The sequence below is a fragment of the Sebastes fasciatus genome, chromosome 12, assembly GCF_043250625.1.
Source record: "Sebastes fasciatus isolate fSebFas1 chromosome 12, fSebFas1.pri, whole genome shotgun sequence".
Taxonomy (NCBI): domain Eukaryota; kingdom Metazoa; phylum Chordata; class Actinopteri; order Perciformes; family Sebastidae; genus Sebastes; species Sebastes fasciatus.
The window spans coordinates 19,845,868-19,858,575 of record NC_133806.1 but is presented as its reverse complement, the minus strand read 5'-3'; the positions used below and the strand labels follow the sequence as shown (position 1 = coordinate 19,858,575).

Here is a 12,708-nt window from a genome sequence, read left to right as displayed (position 1 = left end):
ATCAACTGCTTTCAAGAGTAGTTAATCTTTGTTTTTAAATCATGTTATTTTTTTATGCACATTTCCTGCATATTCAAATGTTTTATATTGGAAGCATAACTCATTTTTATATTTTCCTTTGCAGGCCTGTCCGTGGCCAGTCCTGGTAGGAAGTTTCTCATTATGTTTCCCCCTCATAATGCCCCAACAGCAAATGTTAGCCATCAAGTAACTCTCACAGCCACCGGTGTTTGGACCTCAGTCACTGTGCAGGTTCTGGAAAGTAGCTTTGTGCAACACATCTTCCTCTCTGGTAACCAGTCAAAGACGATTCACCTGCCGTTGTCTGTGGGAATGACCAGCGATCGCTCCTCCTACCTCCTCAGTGTGAATTCTGTGTGGCCCGTTACAGCCCTTGCCTCATTCTGTACCCAGACTGGTTGTGATCACAGCCTCCTTCATGACGTGTCCTCCTGGGGGACCCACTACTATCCCGTCACTCCTAACTTCCCTAACCAGACTGCTGTCAGCCAGATGGTGATCACCAGCTCAGACCGGGGCACAGCAGTGGATGTCTTCCTCTCAGGGGAAGTGCTCTGTGAAGGCAAAGTGTACCCCAGGGGTAGCGTCCTTAGGTTGTATGTAGGGGCGCTGCAGAGCGTTTATCTCCAGAGCAACTCCAGCCTCTCTGGCTCAGAGTTGATCTCCAAAGAAGCCGTAGGTGTAGTGGTTGGTTTTACCCGCTCCAAACACACACCTGGGGATTGCTTGTATGGATTTGCAGAGCTGAAACCAGTCACACGCTGGAGCTTTGATTACATTATCCCTCCCTTGGTAAAGACAGGAATGAGCTCCAGTTTCCTGTTGGCTATGGCTAGTATCAACTCTGACCTGGACGTCACTGCCAGCACCGGGCGAAAGACAGTGTCTCTCATTGGCGGCGTTATGAAGACCATCCCTATTGTGACCTCAGATAAAATCCACATTACTAGTGACGGTCCTCTTCAACTTGTTTTCTTCAAACGTGGCAATGCACAGAGGCCTTCAATTCTAACAGTACTGCCATCTGTTGATGATATCTGCCAGACTGTACCTATGTTTGATTCAGGTGATATGCAGCATGATAACAATACCCAGACAGGAGATTTAAAGTCTGGTGTTAAATTCTCCCCGAAGCCCAACATTACTCAGCTGCCTGATAATGCAGAACCCAGTTCTCTTCACACAGACACAGATGTGGGACACTATCTTAGTACCATGAACAGACATCCAGCAGTGTGTGAGACAAGTACGTATTGAGGCTTTTTGAGTGACATGTTGAGCATTTGGTGATGGTGTTGATGAATAAGCACACTTAACTTCTCTTTTAATTTCAGCTGCAGCTTCATGTGAAAATAAGCACTGTGGTCAGAAACAGAAATGCTCTATCAAAGAGGGGAAATCAGTCTGTTCTTTGGAAACTAAGATATGCTCTGCATGGGGTGACTCTTACTACCGCATGTTTGATGGAAGAGATTTGGTCCTACAGGGAAACTGCAACTACACTTTAGTTCAGACGTCCTGCCCAGGCTTAAATGCTTCAGTTCCACTACAGATTAATATAGCCCGAGCATATTTGAACAGTGCCACCATCTCCACCATCCACACGGTGCAGATAAGCATCCAGGGCTTTAATATCTCCATAGTTAAAGAAGACAAAAATCATGTTAGGGTGAGTGTACTGAACTTACTTAATTAAACATGCAGTTTTTTGTAGCTGTTCATTTACTTTGTCTGTTCTTGCATTTAAACTCCTAGATTAACGGACAGAAGAGGAACCTGCCCCTCACCCTTGGAGATGGGTCCCTGAGCTTTTATTCAAGTGGTTCCAGCGTTGTCTTACACACTGACTTCGGCCTGACTCTGCAGTATGACTGGAAGCACCATCTCCAGGTTGAAGTTGGCCCAGAGCTGTATAGAGGCCTGTGCGGTTTGTGTGGAAATGCTAATCACCGCTCCTCTAATGGCACCGATGAGACCCAGACTGTGAATTTGACCCTCCCATGGGTGGTGAACAGTGACGCAGGCTCCTGTAAAGAAGATTGTGGTGGTGTCTCATGTACAGTGTGCCAAACCAAATCATTTCCTAGCATTAAAGGCGACTCCCTCCGGATTGGGTGCACTCTACTGCAGAGGAGCGGGGGACCCTTTGCAGATTGTCACGCACATATTGATCCTGAGCAATTTGTTCGTAGCTGTGTAAACAACCTGTGTGTCAATGAAGCTGCCTCTTCTATGTGCAAGATCTTGACGGCCTACGCCAACATCTGCCAGAGGCTCTCGGCCAGAGTCCAACACTGGAGAACCATCTCCAATTGTAGTGAGTTTAAAGATTTTTTTTTATTCTTGAGTCACTGGTTCCCAACCTGGGGGTCCCCACCCCCACTAGGGGTTGCCAAAGCTTCACGGGGGGTCATGAGGCCCTTTTTGATTTCCATGGGGTGTAAGACAACTTTTTAAAAAATATATAGTTAGCCTATATCTCAGCATTTCATTTATTTCTGTGAAGAAAACTAAATGAAATTATTTTTAAAGTGTATTTTTATTTAAGATAAAAAAACAGATAAGGGCATGGTAAAGACCTGAACACAAGCTATATTCACAGAGCCTTCCCTCTCTGCTGAACGAACTTGTCCTTCATTAGAAAAGTACGCAGTTAAAACAACCAAAGAGCTGATGGAACAATGGTCAAGCGTCGGGGAGAAGAAAACACAGAATTGTCAAAAAAGAAGTGAGGAGTATGTGTGATTGTTAAGAATATAAAAAATACACAATACAGACAAAGAATTGTATTAAAAGTTACTAATAACAGGAAAACTCATCTCTGATGCAATATTCACAATAAATAATCTGCTCAATTCATCCAAATCGCTTGTTTTACACAAATCTGTATTGCAGTTATTGCGTTCACTATTTGGGTTAATTTTGCAATTTATCAGTTCTGTACTGTTATTGATACGCATTGAATATAATATGAAATAACCCAAGGCTAGGTGACTTGTTTTTTGGTTGTCAGTTTACTCAATGATAGAAAAGGGGTCCCTTAAGTAAAAAGGTTGGTAACCAGTTTTAAGTGATAACATGTTTTGCTGAATACAATGCTAAGAGTATGTTGTTCCTTTCACAGCTATGGCATGTCCTCTGAACAGCCACTATGAGAGCTGTGGTACTCCCTGCCCTGCTACCTGCGCCAATCGAGATGCCCCTCGTAATTGCTCCGTGCCTCAATGCCTGGAATCATGCCAATGCAACAGGGGGTATTTGCTGAGTGGTGGGAAGTGCGTACCACCTAGCAAGTGTGGTTGTCTTCACCAGGGTTCCTACTATCACCTTAAGGAGAGCTTCTGGATCGGCGAGCAATGCCAGGAGAAATGTGTCTGCCAGCTGAGCTCCAAGAGGGTCATGTGTGCTCCGTCTCATTGCCAAGATGGGAAAGTGTGCAAGGTTCTGAATGGCGTCCTGGGCTGCCACGTGGACGGGCCTGGGGTGTGCATAGCCAAAGGAGATCCTCATTACACCACCTTTGACGGGCGTAAATTTGATGTGCATGGCAACTGTACTTACCTACTCACTTCTCACTGTCCCACCTGGGGGGACCTGGACGACTTTACTGTAGAGGTCCAGAGCCAGACGGAGGCTGCTACAAATGTTTCCTTTCGGCGTGTTAAAATGATGGTCTCTGGTTATTCCATTGAGATGACGAATGGTCGGAGTAACAGAGTTATGGTAGGTTAATTTATTTTCCACAATGTATCTAGATAGAGCAATGTTTTTCTCCACTTGCAGTGTTAACATTACTCCACTTGTTTCAGGTAAATGGTCTGCTGCTGCATCTTCCATCTGTATTGAGCCGAGGCAAAGTTAAGATCTACATGACTGGACGCTCAAAGTGTATAGAGACGGACTTTGGCGTTGTTGTAACGTACAGCTCTGATGTACTGATTGTTCAAATGCCGTGGGTCTACTCTGGTAATCTCTGTGGCCTGTGCGGGAACTTTAATGCTAATCCAGAAGATGATCTGATGCCTGACGACGACGAATCTGATATTTCTCAAGCCGTTAGATACTGGCAAACCAGCAATGAATGCGTGGACGTGCCTGTGAACACCCCGGGGTGCAATTCACAAGATATGGATCTTTATGAGGGAAAAGATTTTTGTGTGAGGTTGCTGGATACAGAGGGAGCGTTCCAGAGCTGCCACGCAACGGTTGATCCAGAAGATTTCTACGATAACTGCGTCCATGACCTCTGTTATAGTAACCAGACGACCCTGTGTCAGATTCTGTCCAGCTACGTTGCGGTGTGTCAAGAAATGGGAGCTATAGTGGATGAATGGAGGGCTCCCAACTTTTGTAGTAAGTAACCATGTTGAAATCTCATGTTTTTATTTATAAAGGAACAGTGTAACATTTTTGGGGGATCTATTAGCAGAAATGGAATATAATATTCATAACTGTTTTCTTTAGTATATAATCACCAGAAACTAAGAATTGTGTTTTCGTTAGAATAAGCCCTTCACATACATATACTGTACGTACAGAATGGGAATATTTTGAATGACATTTTTTCTCTCTTTCGTAGATCTGTCCTGCCCATCTAATAGTGAATACCGCCTGTGCTCCAGTCACATGTCTGACTGTGTAAAAAACCCAAGTCCTCGAGCAGTGAAATGCAAAGAAGGCTGTTTCTGCAAACCTGGGTTTTTCCACAGTGGTGGAGGATGTGTACCAAACTCTGATTGTGGCTGCGTTTACAATGATGTTTACTATGAAATCAATGAGAACTTCTACCCTGATGTGCAATGTCGGCTGCACTGTGTCTGCGTGGGCCAGAGCAGAGTGCAATGTACCAACCACACCTGTCCAAACGGAACAAAATGTGCCATCCAAGATGGCCAGAGGGCATGTCATGCACCACAACCTGTTAAATGTGCAGTCATGGGTGGCAGACACTTCAGGGGCTACGATGGACATAGCTTTGACTTTAATATGGGAAGCTGCCGTTATGTTCTGTCCCAGGTTTGTGATGGGGAAGAGTCTGACCCCATTGTTATTGTCCAGCAAGGACAGCTGCACATCAGGGTCCATGGAGTGAACATGTCTTTGGAAATGGAGCATTTGGGAAAAGTAAAGGTAAGTAGTTGCACATTTACAAACACAAACTGTTTTAGTGTGCCTTGATTGTAACTTTAACATTTAAATGTTCCAGATTGATGGTGTTTTGAGGGGTCTTCCTGTCCAGCTGGATCACATAGCAGTACTGCTCTCTGGCTCGCTGACTCGTGTTGTTGTAGGAACAGGAGTTGTCACTTACGGAGGGCCTGATCTGATACAAATAGTGACTCCTGCCTCCCATATAAAAATGTGTGGCTTGTGTGGAAACATCAGTGCTGTCGCTGCAGATGACAAACGGAGCCCGAATGGCAGCCTCGCAAGCGATGTTTCCACCTTTGCATCCTCCTGGTCACTTTCATCACCTGGAACGAACTGCTCTGAAGAATGTGATCTCTGCTCAGCATGCAACTCCACCGCGGCAGCTGAATTTGCATCTGCTAACTTCTGTGGCATGCTGCTTGCTCCTGCAGGATCATTTAGTGGATGTCACTCCACTGTGGACCCTGAGCCCTTCTTTCAGAACTGTGTGAATGACTTGTGTGTGTCTAATGGGAATGAGAAATGTCTTTGCAGTAGTTTGAGCGAGTACACTTTTGCATGCCAGGAGGCAAGAGCTACAGTCAAACCATGGAGGGGGAAGAAGTGCTGTGAGTATTATATTAATCTCGACTCTCTTGCGTGTACACGTGGTGTTTTATCAGTCTGTTATGGTGTGCCAGTGCATGTAAATCATACATGTCTGCACACATGCTTCTCTTGTACTTTTTAGAGCTCTGGCAAGCTCTGTACAGTGAAGTTGCCAGAATGATGTAAGGCAAGCTGGACTATGAACCCTTTTTTTTCTCCCCCCTCCCACAGCGCTCTCATGCCCTGAAAACTCTCACTATAATATATGTGTCAGTGCGTGCCCCGAGTCCTGTGGTATTTTATCCGATATCCCTTGCCCGTGGGGCTGTTATGAGGGATGTCAATGTGAGCCTGGATATATGGAGAGTGGAAATGGCTGCGTCAAAGCTGAAAAATGTGGTTGCCTTTACCTTGGGCACTACTATGAGGTGAGTAGCGACACATTATTTAGCATTTATATTTTCCTTTTATCCCAGCATTTCATTTATGATTTTTCTTAATGCAGTGACACTATTTATTTAGACTGGGATTTGACCTGAAAATTGCATCTTTGTTTGACCTCTGATAAACCTATTGGTTCACTCAGGTGTTATGACATATCTACATGTGACCCCAGGTGCAGTTATGTTTCCACAGTTGAGCTAAACAAGTGACATGCCCTAGCTATTCCCTGCACTGTTAATAATATGACTCATTAACGTATTGACTGAAAGTACATATGCCTCACCTGTGTGAGTGTGCGGCATGACTAATCCCAAAAGTCCCAGGCCTTTGTGTTTTCCTGGGTTGTTTTTTGTTTGCTCTGTGTTTTAGAAAACAGTTGTGTAACACACACCAACAGTGACTCACTGTTCTCTGTAGATCGGGGAGATATCGTGGACTGGGGGATGCTCCGAGCAGTGTAACTGCTCCGCCGCTGCCACCATGTGCTGCGAGCCAGCCTCTTGCCCCGAGGGAGAGAGCTGCACCCTTAACGATACCTGGGGCTGTGCAAGGAAAGGTAGACTCAGCTGGGTTGGCTGACATTTCCTCACAGGCTGACTGTCACTCAGCTGCACCATCTAACACTCTTTGGTCTAGACCTTGCATTATCAAATTTTATATGTCACTTTGTTTTTCTGCTGGGGAAGCCTCATACATAGCACACAGGTGTTTTTTTTTTTATCTCAGTGTCCTGTATTTTCACCTAAAGTAAGGTTAAACAGTCGCCCCTTTGAATAGTCCATTATGTACTCCTCTCTGCCTGGGGGCTTGAGCAGGATTGCAATGCTTGTGGTGGAAAGTAACTAAGTACATTTACTCAACTTCTGATGTACTTTTACTTTACTTGAGTATTTCTATTTTATGGTTCTTTATACTTCTACTCCACTACAATTCAGAGGCAATATTTTACTTTTTACTCCACTACATTTACCTGACAGCTTTAGTTGCTAGTCACTTTAGAAGTTAAGATTTTACAAACAAAACGTAATTTATAAAACATGATACTGTACTACAGATTAAACTATCCAACATTACATAAAGTAGTTCAAATGTGCTCCACCTCCACCAGCTGTCACATTAAAATGCTGCATATGTGTTAAAGCATCAGTAATAATATTCCAATACTATGATATATAACAAGTACTTTAAGTATATTTTGATACTTAAGTAAAAGTACAAAAGTAAGTTTTGAATGCAGGATTTTTACTGTATTTCTACACTGTGGTAGTAGTACTTTTACCTAAGTAAAATATTTAAGTACTACTTCCACCACTGACTGTTCATCAATCACAATGCACCTGTTATTATTTTACTTGTCCTCCACAGAAGCCTATGACATGAGATTTAAATGCGATGTGTCACAAATAATTTATTTAATATGCATTTACATTTGTTGCCAATTCCGTCTACCTAAACTGCCATTAATCTGATTCCTTCCCTCCTTATTTTTTCAGATAATGATCATAATGTCTGTGAAAAAGGAGAGACTTGTAGAGTCCAGAGCCAGCCTCTGCAAACCCAGTGTTGGGTACTGGGAGGCGCCCACTTCTACACTTTTGATGGAAAGGTGTTTGAATTCCTAGGAAACTGCACCTACACTCTGATCCATATATTGAACGAGACCAGTGAGAATATGACCTTTTGGGTCGGGGTACAGAAAGACAGGACCCCCAACGAGGCTTCCTCACTTAAAGCTATTCATGTCAAAGTGGCTAAAGACAATATTACCATCTACAGAGGGGAAAAAGGCTATGCTTGGGTAAGTTTGAATTGGGAAATGCAAACAGTCACATCACCATTCTAGCCTAACTGTCAGTTTGTGATTATTATTTTTTATTAATTATACGATCATTTAGTTCATGATTTTTCACACTGATACTATGAGGGTTACGTTTTTACCACAAAATTGCATGAAAATTGCATTCTATACATACCAATGTGTTTGTGCTCTCTCCACAGATAAATGGTGAGAAAAGGCTGCTACCTGTGACTCTACAGTTTGGACTTGTGAAGATTTATCAGAGTGGCATTTTTGTTTTTGTGGATACTAGTCTGGGCATCCAAATTAAGTATGACTGCGCTCATATTGCCACCATCTTCCTCTCTAATACAAGAGAAGTCCACGGGATGTGTGGCAATAATAATGGCATCAAAGACGATGACCTCAGGACCCCACAGGGTGAGGCTGTTGACGCTACCACCTTTGGCTGGAGCTGGAGAGTTCCTGATCAGGAAGCTCGGTGCACAGCAGATTGTGGAGACGCATGCCCACGCTGCACTGCCCAGCAGCTACTGGAGAAAGACGTAGCCGGTCAATGGATCTCCATGCATGCGTACATTTGGGCACCACAAAATCCATTCTACCTGTGCCGGGAAGTTGTTAACTACACTGAAATCTCCGCAGCTGTGAGCATGTTTGACCTGTGCTCTAGTAATGACACTCAGAAGACCTTCTGCCTGATCTTGGAGGCCTATGCTGCCGCCTGTCAAAATGCCCAGATCCAGATCGGAGAGTGGAGGAATAGCACCTTTTGCCGTAAGCAAATTTGTGTTCATTTTGCAATTTAAAATGTGTCTTACAAACCAACACATAACTGGTTACAGGTTTCTTGTGGTGTGTGTGTGTGCAGTTTTTCCTCCATATAATCCTCCTTCTCTCCTTTCAGACATTTCCTGCCAACTGAATAGCCATTATGAGTCCTGTGGCTCAGCCTGCCCTGCTACCTGTGAGGACCCATCCGGTTCAAGACCCTGCCCCCTGGCTTGTGGCGGGACCTGCCAGTGTGACCCAGGGTTCGTCCTGGACGGTGACACCTGCGTGCCTTTGTCCCAGTGTGGCTGCACTCACAACGGCTACAGTTACCACAGCAACCAGACCTTCTGGGCCAACGAGAGATGCACTGAACGGTGCGTTTGTGACCCCCACACCCACCAGACGCAGTGCCATTTGGATTCTTGCGGCCCTGACAAATACTGCGGTCTTCAAAATGGAGTCAGAAGCTGTGTGCAACACCCCCAGCAGATGTGCATGTACGCTGGTCATCACATTGTCACCTTTGACCAGCATGACTATGATTTGCGCGGCACCTGTCAGTACCAGTTACTGGGCATGTGTGGGCAGAAACGAGGCCTCGATGCCATTGAGGTTCACGTACAGACAGATGGACACCTGGAGTCAGCACTTCATGTCCTGGTCAATGTGAGCGGTGTGCTTGTGGAGCTAAACAGCAAAAATACTGAGAGCATAGAGGTGAGTGCTAGTGTCCTGTTGTTGCTGTGTATTAGCTTTTTTTTTCTTTTAAATGTCGTGTCACACAAAGTACAATTTGACACCAGTATGTCATGAAAAATCATCTAATAATTGAGACCCGCGATCCCGACCGAATTTACGGTCTTTCGGAGGCTGTACCAGGTTTAGTTTTTTGTTTTTTTTAACCTAGGATAATCACAGCCTCATGAAAACAACCACAAACTAGAAACCTAGATAATTCAGATGAAGGATGTCTTTCCTAGCTATATATTGACAATAAGGGGGTTTCTGAGCAGTTTCTAGAACAGAAATGCTCGCCATCCAATCACCGAAAAATGCAAATGTCAAAGGTTTTTGATACCAAATCGCAGCATGGCTTTTTCTATTGTGTTCCTCAAGGTCTTGGTGTCTTAATGTGGTATTTTGGAAGGATTATTGATCATTTTGATCAATTCCCGAGTGGTAAAAAATGGTTACATATAGCACCAAATCTGTGTAACAAATGATATCAACTCAAAAATTGCTGCAATAACTTAAGACATAAGTGAGCATGGGAATGGCCATCATATACTCCTATCATAATATTCTAATCCCTTATACACACAATTTATTTTAATTAATTCATGACTAGAACAACTTGACACTGCTGAATCTCAAATTAATCTTCAGGTTCCCGGCTTGCCGATGATTTACACCACTATGTAACACATGCTGTTGACGATCTATCTCCCCCTAAAGACCCCCTGCACCCCCCTAAAAAAGACAAACCGGTCTATTGTGGGTCTCAGAGGGTTAAACCAGACTGCACAACTGTGAAGTAAAAATGTGTTGCCCTGTTCTGACTTTCAAATGCTATTCTGGCCCCCCCTACAGGTCGATGGTGTCAAGAGGAACATGCCCTATCACAGCCCCACTGCAATGGCTTTCTCTTTGGTGCTGCACACTTACATCTACACAGATATGGGCTTTGAGCTGAGTCTCAGCACAGAGGGCATAGTTGGCATTAGTCTCTCCAGTAAATATGCAAATGCTACTTGTGGCCTGTGTGGTAACTTCAACTCTGACCCTGCTGATGACCTCACAGCAAATAGCCCGAAGGAGCATCTCTTTCCTGAGCTTTTTGGAAAACATTGGAGAAGTGGGCAGAATCCTTGGTGTGTGGAAGGCTGCCTTGGAGGAAGTTGTCTAAACTGTTCATCTGAGCGTCTGGCCCGCTTCTCTGACCCGAAGGCCTGCGGGAAGATTCTGGAAGTTAATGGACCATTCAGACACTGTCATGGCAAAGTGGACCCCTCCAGCTTTTACAAGCGCTGCGTCAGTGACCTGTGTCTTCACGGAGGTCTCCAGCCTGCACTGTGTCACTCCCTGGCAGAGTACGCCGCTGTCTGCCTTTCCCACAAGGCTACAGTTTATGCCTGGAGGAGTCCCGGATTCTGCTGTGAGTGTTAATGTGCTCCCAGCTCTGTTGTGCCACTGAATTAAATTAATATCCTCTACATTTGTAAACTGTGCTGTTTGGAGTTCAGCATCATTGCACACAGAATTAAATATGGAGAGTTTGCAGATGCCTGTGCAAGCACACAACACTTCATCATGTTTAGATCGTTGATGTTGATCACGCAACATGAGGAAAAGAGAATGGAGATTATTTGCATATAAATCAGATATGGTTGTAGGTGCTTAATGTAAAGTTTGTATATTGAAAATGTTAGTGTAAAGTGTGCTGTGGCTCATATTGGTATGGAGGCCACAACCTTCAAGGTGCTATTGGACCACTAGATGGTACTAATGCATCACTGGTCAACCTTAACCTTTATAACAGTTCCCTGTCTTAAGTGACTGCTGTCTCTCTGTGTCTCTGCAGATCTGTCCTGTCCCTCCAATACCAGCTACAACATGAGTTCTGCCTCTGTTCACCTCTGTCTCGGCTGGCAGAATAAAACCGTAGAGATGCCTCTAAAGACTGAGGAGAACTGCCTCTGTGAAGCCGGTTTAGTACACACTGGCAGCCTGTGTGTCCATCCAGAAAACTGTGGCTGCTCTCACCATGGAGAATACCTCAGGGCAGGGCAGGAGGTGTCTACATGCAAGCAAAGCTGTTTATGTCACGCCGGGGGACACATGACTTGTCGTAATGTCTCCTGCGGAGATGATGAGGACTGTAAGCTTATTAGGGGTGTTCAAGGTTGCCACCCCAAACCCAAAGTGGCACACTGCTCTGTTGATGGCTCCCAGTACACCACGTTTGACGGACAGGCATTTGAATTTCATGGTTCATGTAACTACACCCTGGTGCAGATATGCCTCAATAAAGTGGATGTGGAGCCCGTTTTGATAGCTGCACAGGGCAACCGTAGCGAGGGCAGGCAGATATACTTGCAAGTCAATAAAATGTATTTTAAGACGTCAACGGCTTTTCCTGGAAAAATTGAGGTAATTCATGTAATGATTTCACAGCCTTCAACATGATTTATTGTTCATCTCCCAGCATCCACTGCAAAGGGATTTTTCACAGCATACACAAACTGTACTGTATATTATGTTTTTAAACGTGAATTATTTCACCCAGGTAAACGGATTTTATGAGAACCTGCCGTTCTCCCGGAGCAACGTCACCGTACATCAGAAAAACGGACGGATAACCATCAAGACCCCACAGTCGGTTGAGCTTATATCGGACCTGCAGAACCACATTCTAGTCAAGATCCCCGACATTTACCGCCAGACAACCTGTGGCCTGTGTGGCAACTACAATGATGATCCCTCAGATGACCTGCAGCTTCCCAATAGAACCGTGAGCTCTGATCCCGACATCGTTGGGTCATCGTGGAAGTTGTCTGATAACGACACATCCTGCAGCGACACATGTGACAGTACCTGTCAACGTTGCCACTCCCCTATGCCCGAGTACACCTCTGACCAGTACTGTGGCTTTCTCACCCATCCCAGGGGACCGTTCTCCTCTTGCCATCATTTAGTGTGCCCAAAGAAATACTACTCACTCTGCATGGAAACCCTTTGTGTTGCAGAGGGCCAACGCTGGGCCCTGTGTGACGCGCTGTGGGCCTATGACGCAGCATGTAAGGAGGCAGGAGGGACGGTCGGCCTCTGGACGAACACCACAGGCTGTGGTAAGTATTAATACATTGTATAGTGACATTTAAATTAAACACCATTCAATGCAATAAGGTGATTAAGATGTGACGATCATGTGT

At 44.7% G+C, this 12,708-nt stretch overlaps 1 protein-coding gene across 1 annotated transcript in view; it reads left to right on the top strand.

Annotated features, from left to right (window-relative positions):
* Positions 1-12,708, top strand: part of fcgbp (Fc gamma binding protein) — a 39,098-nt gene that overhangs the window by 1,133 nt on the left and 25,257 nt on the right. Inside the window, exons 2-16 of the mRNA XM_074654877.1 lie at positions 125-1,267; positions 1,356-1,690; positions 1,777-2,338; positions 3,146-3,744; positions 3,831-4,374; positions 4,601-5,151; positions 5,228-5,780; positions 5,992-6,188; positions 6,622-6,760; positions 7,698-8,002; positions 8,203-8,779; positions 8,910-9,493; positions 10,367-10,931; positions 11,358-11,926; positions 12,063-12,624. Coding sequence (XP_074510978.1) covers positions 125-1,267; positions 1,356-1,690; positions 1,777-2,338; positions 3,146-3,744; positions 3,831-4,374; positions 4,601-5,151; positions 5,228-5,780; positions 5,992-6,188; positions 6,622-6,760; positions 7,698-8,002; positions 8,203-8,779; positions 8,910-9,493; positions 10,367-10,931; positions 11,358-11,926; positions 12,063-12,624 — 7,785 coding nt within the window. The remainder of the gene's footprint in view (positions 1-124; positions 1,268-1,355; positions 1,691-1,776; positions 2,339-3,145; positions 3,745-3,830; positions 4,375-4,600; positions 5,152-5,227; positions 5,781-5,991; positions 6,189-6,621; positions 6,761-7,697; positions 8,003-8,202; positions 8,780-8,909; positions 9,494-10,366; positions 10,932-11,357; positions 11,927-12,062; positions 12,625-12,708) is intronic.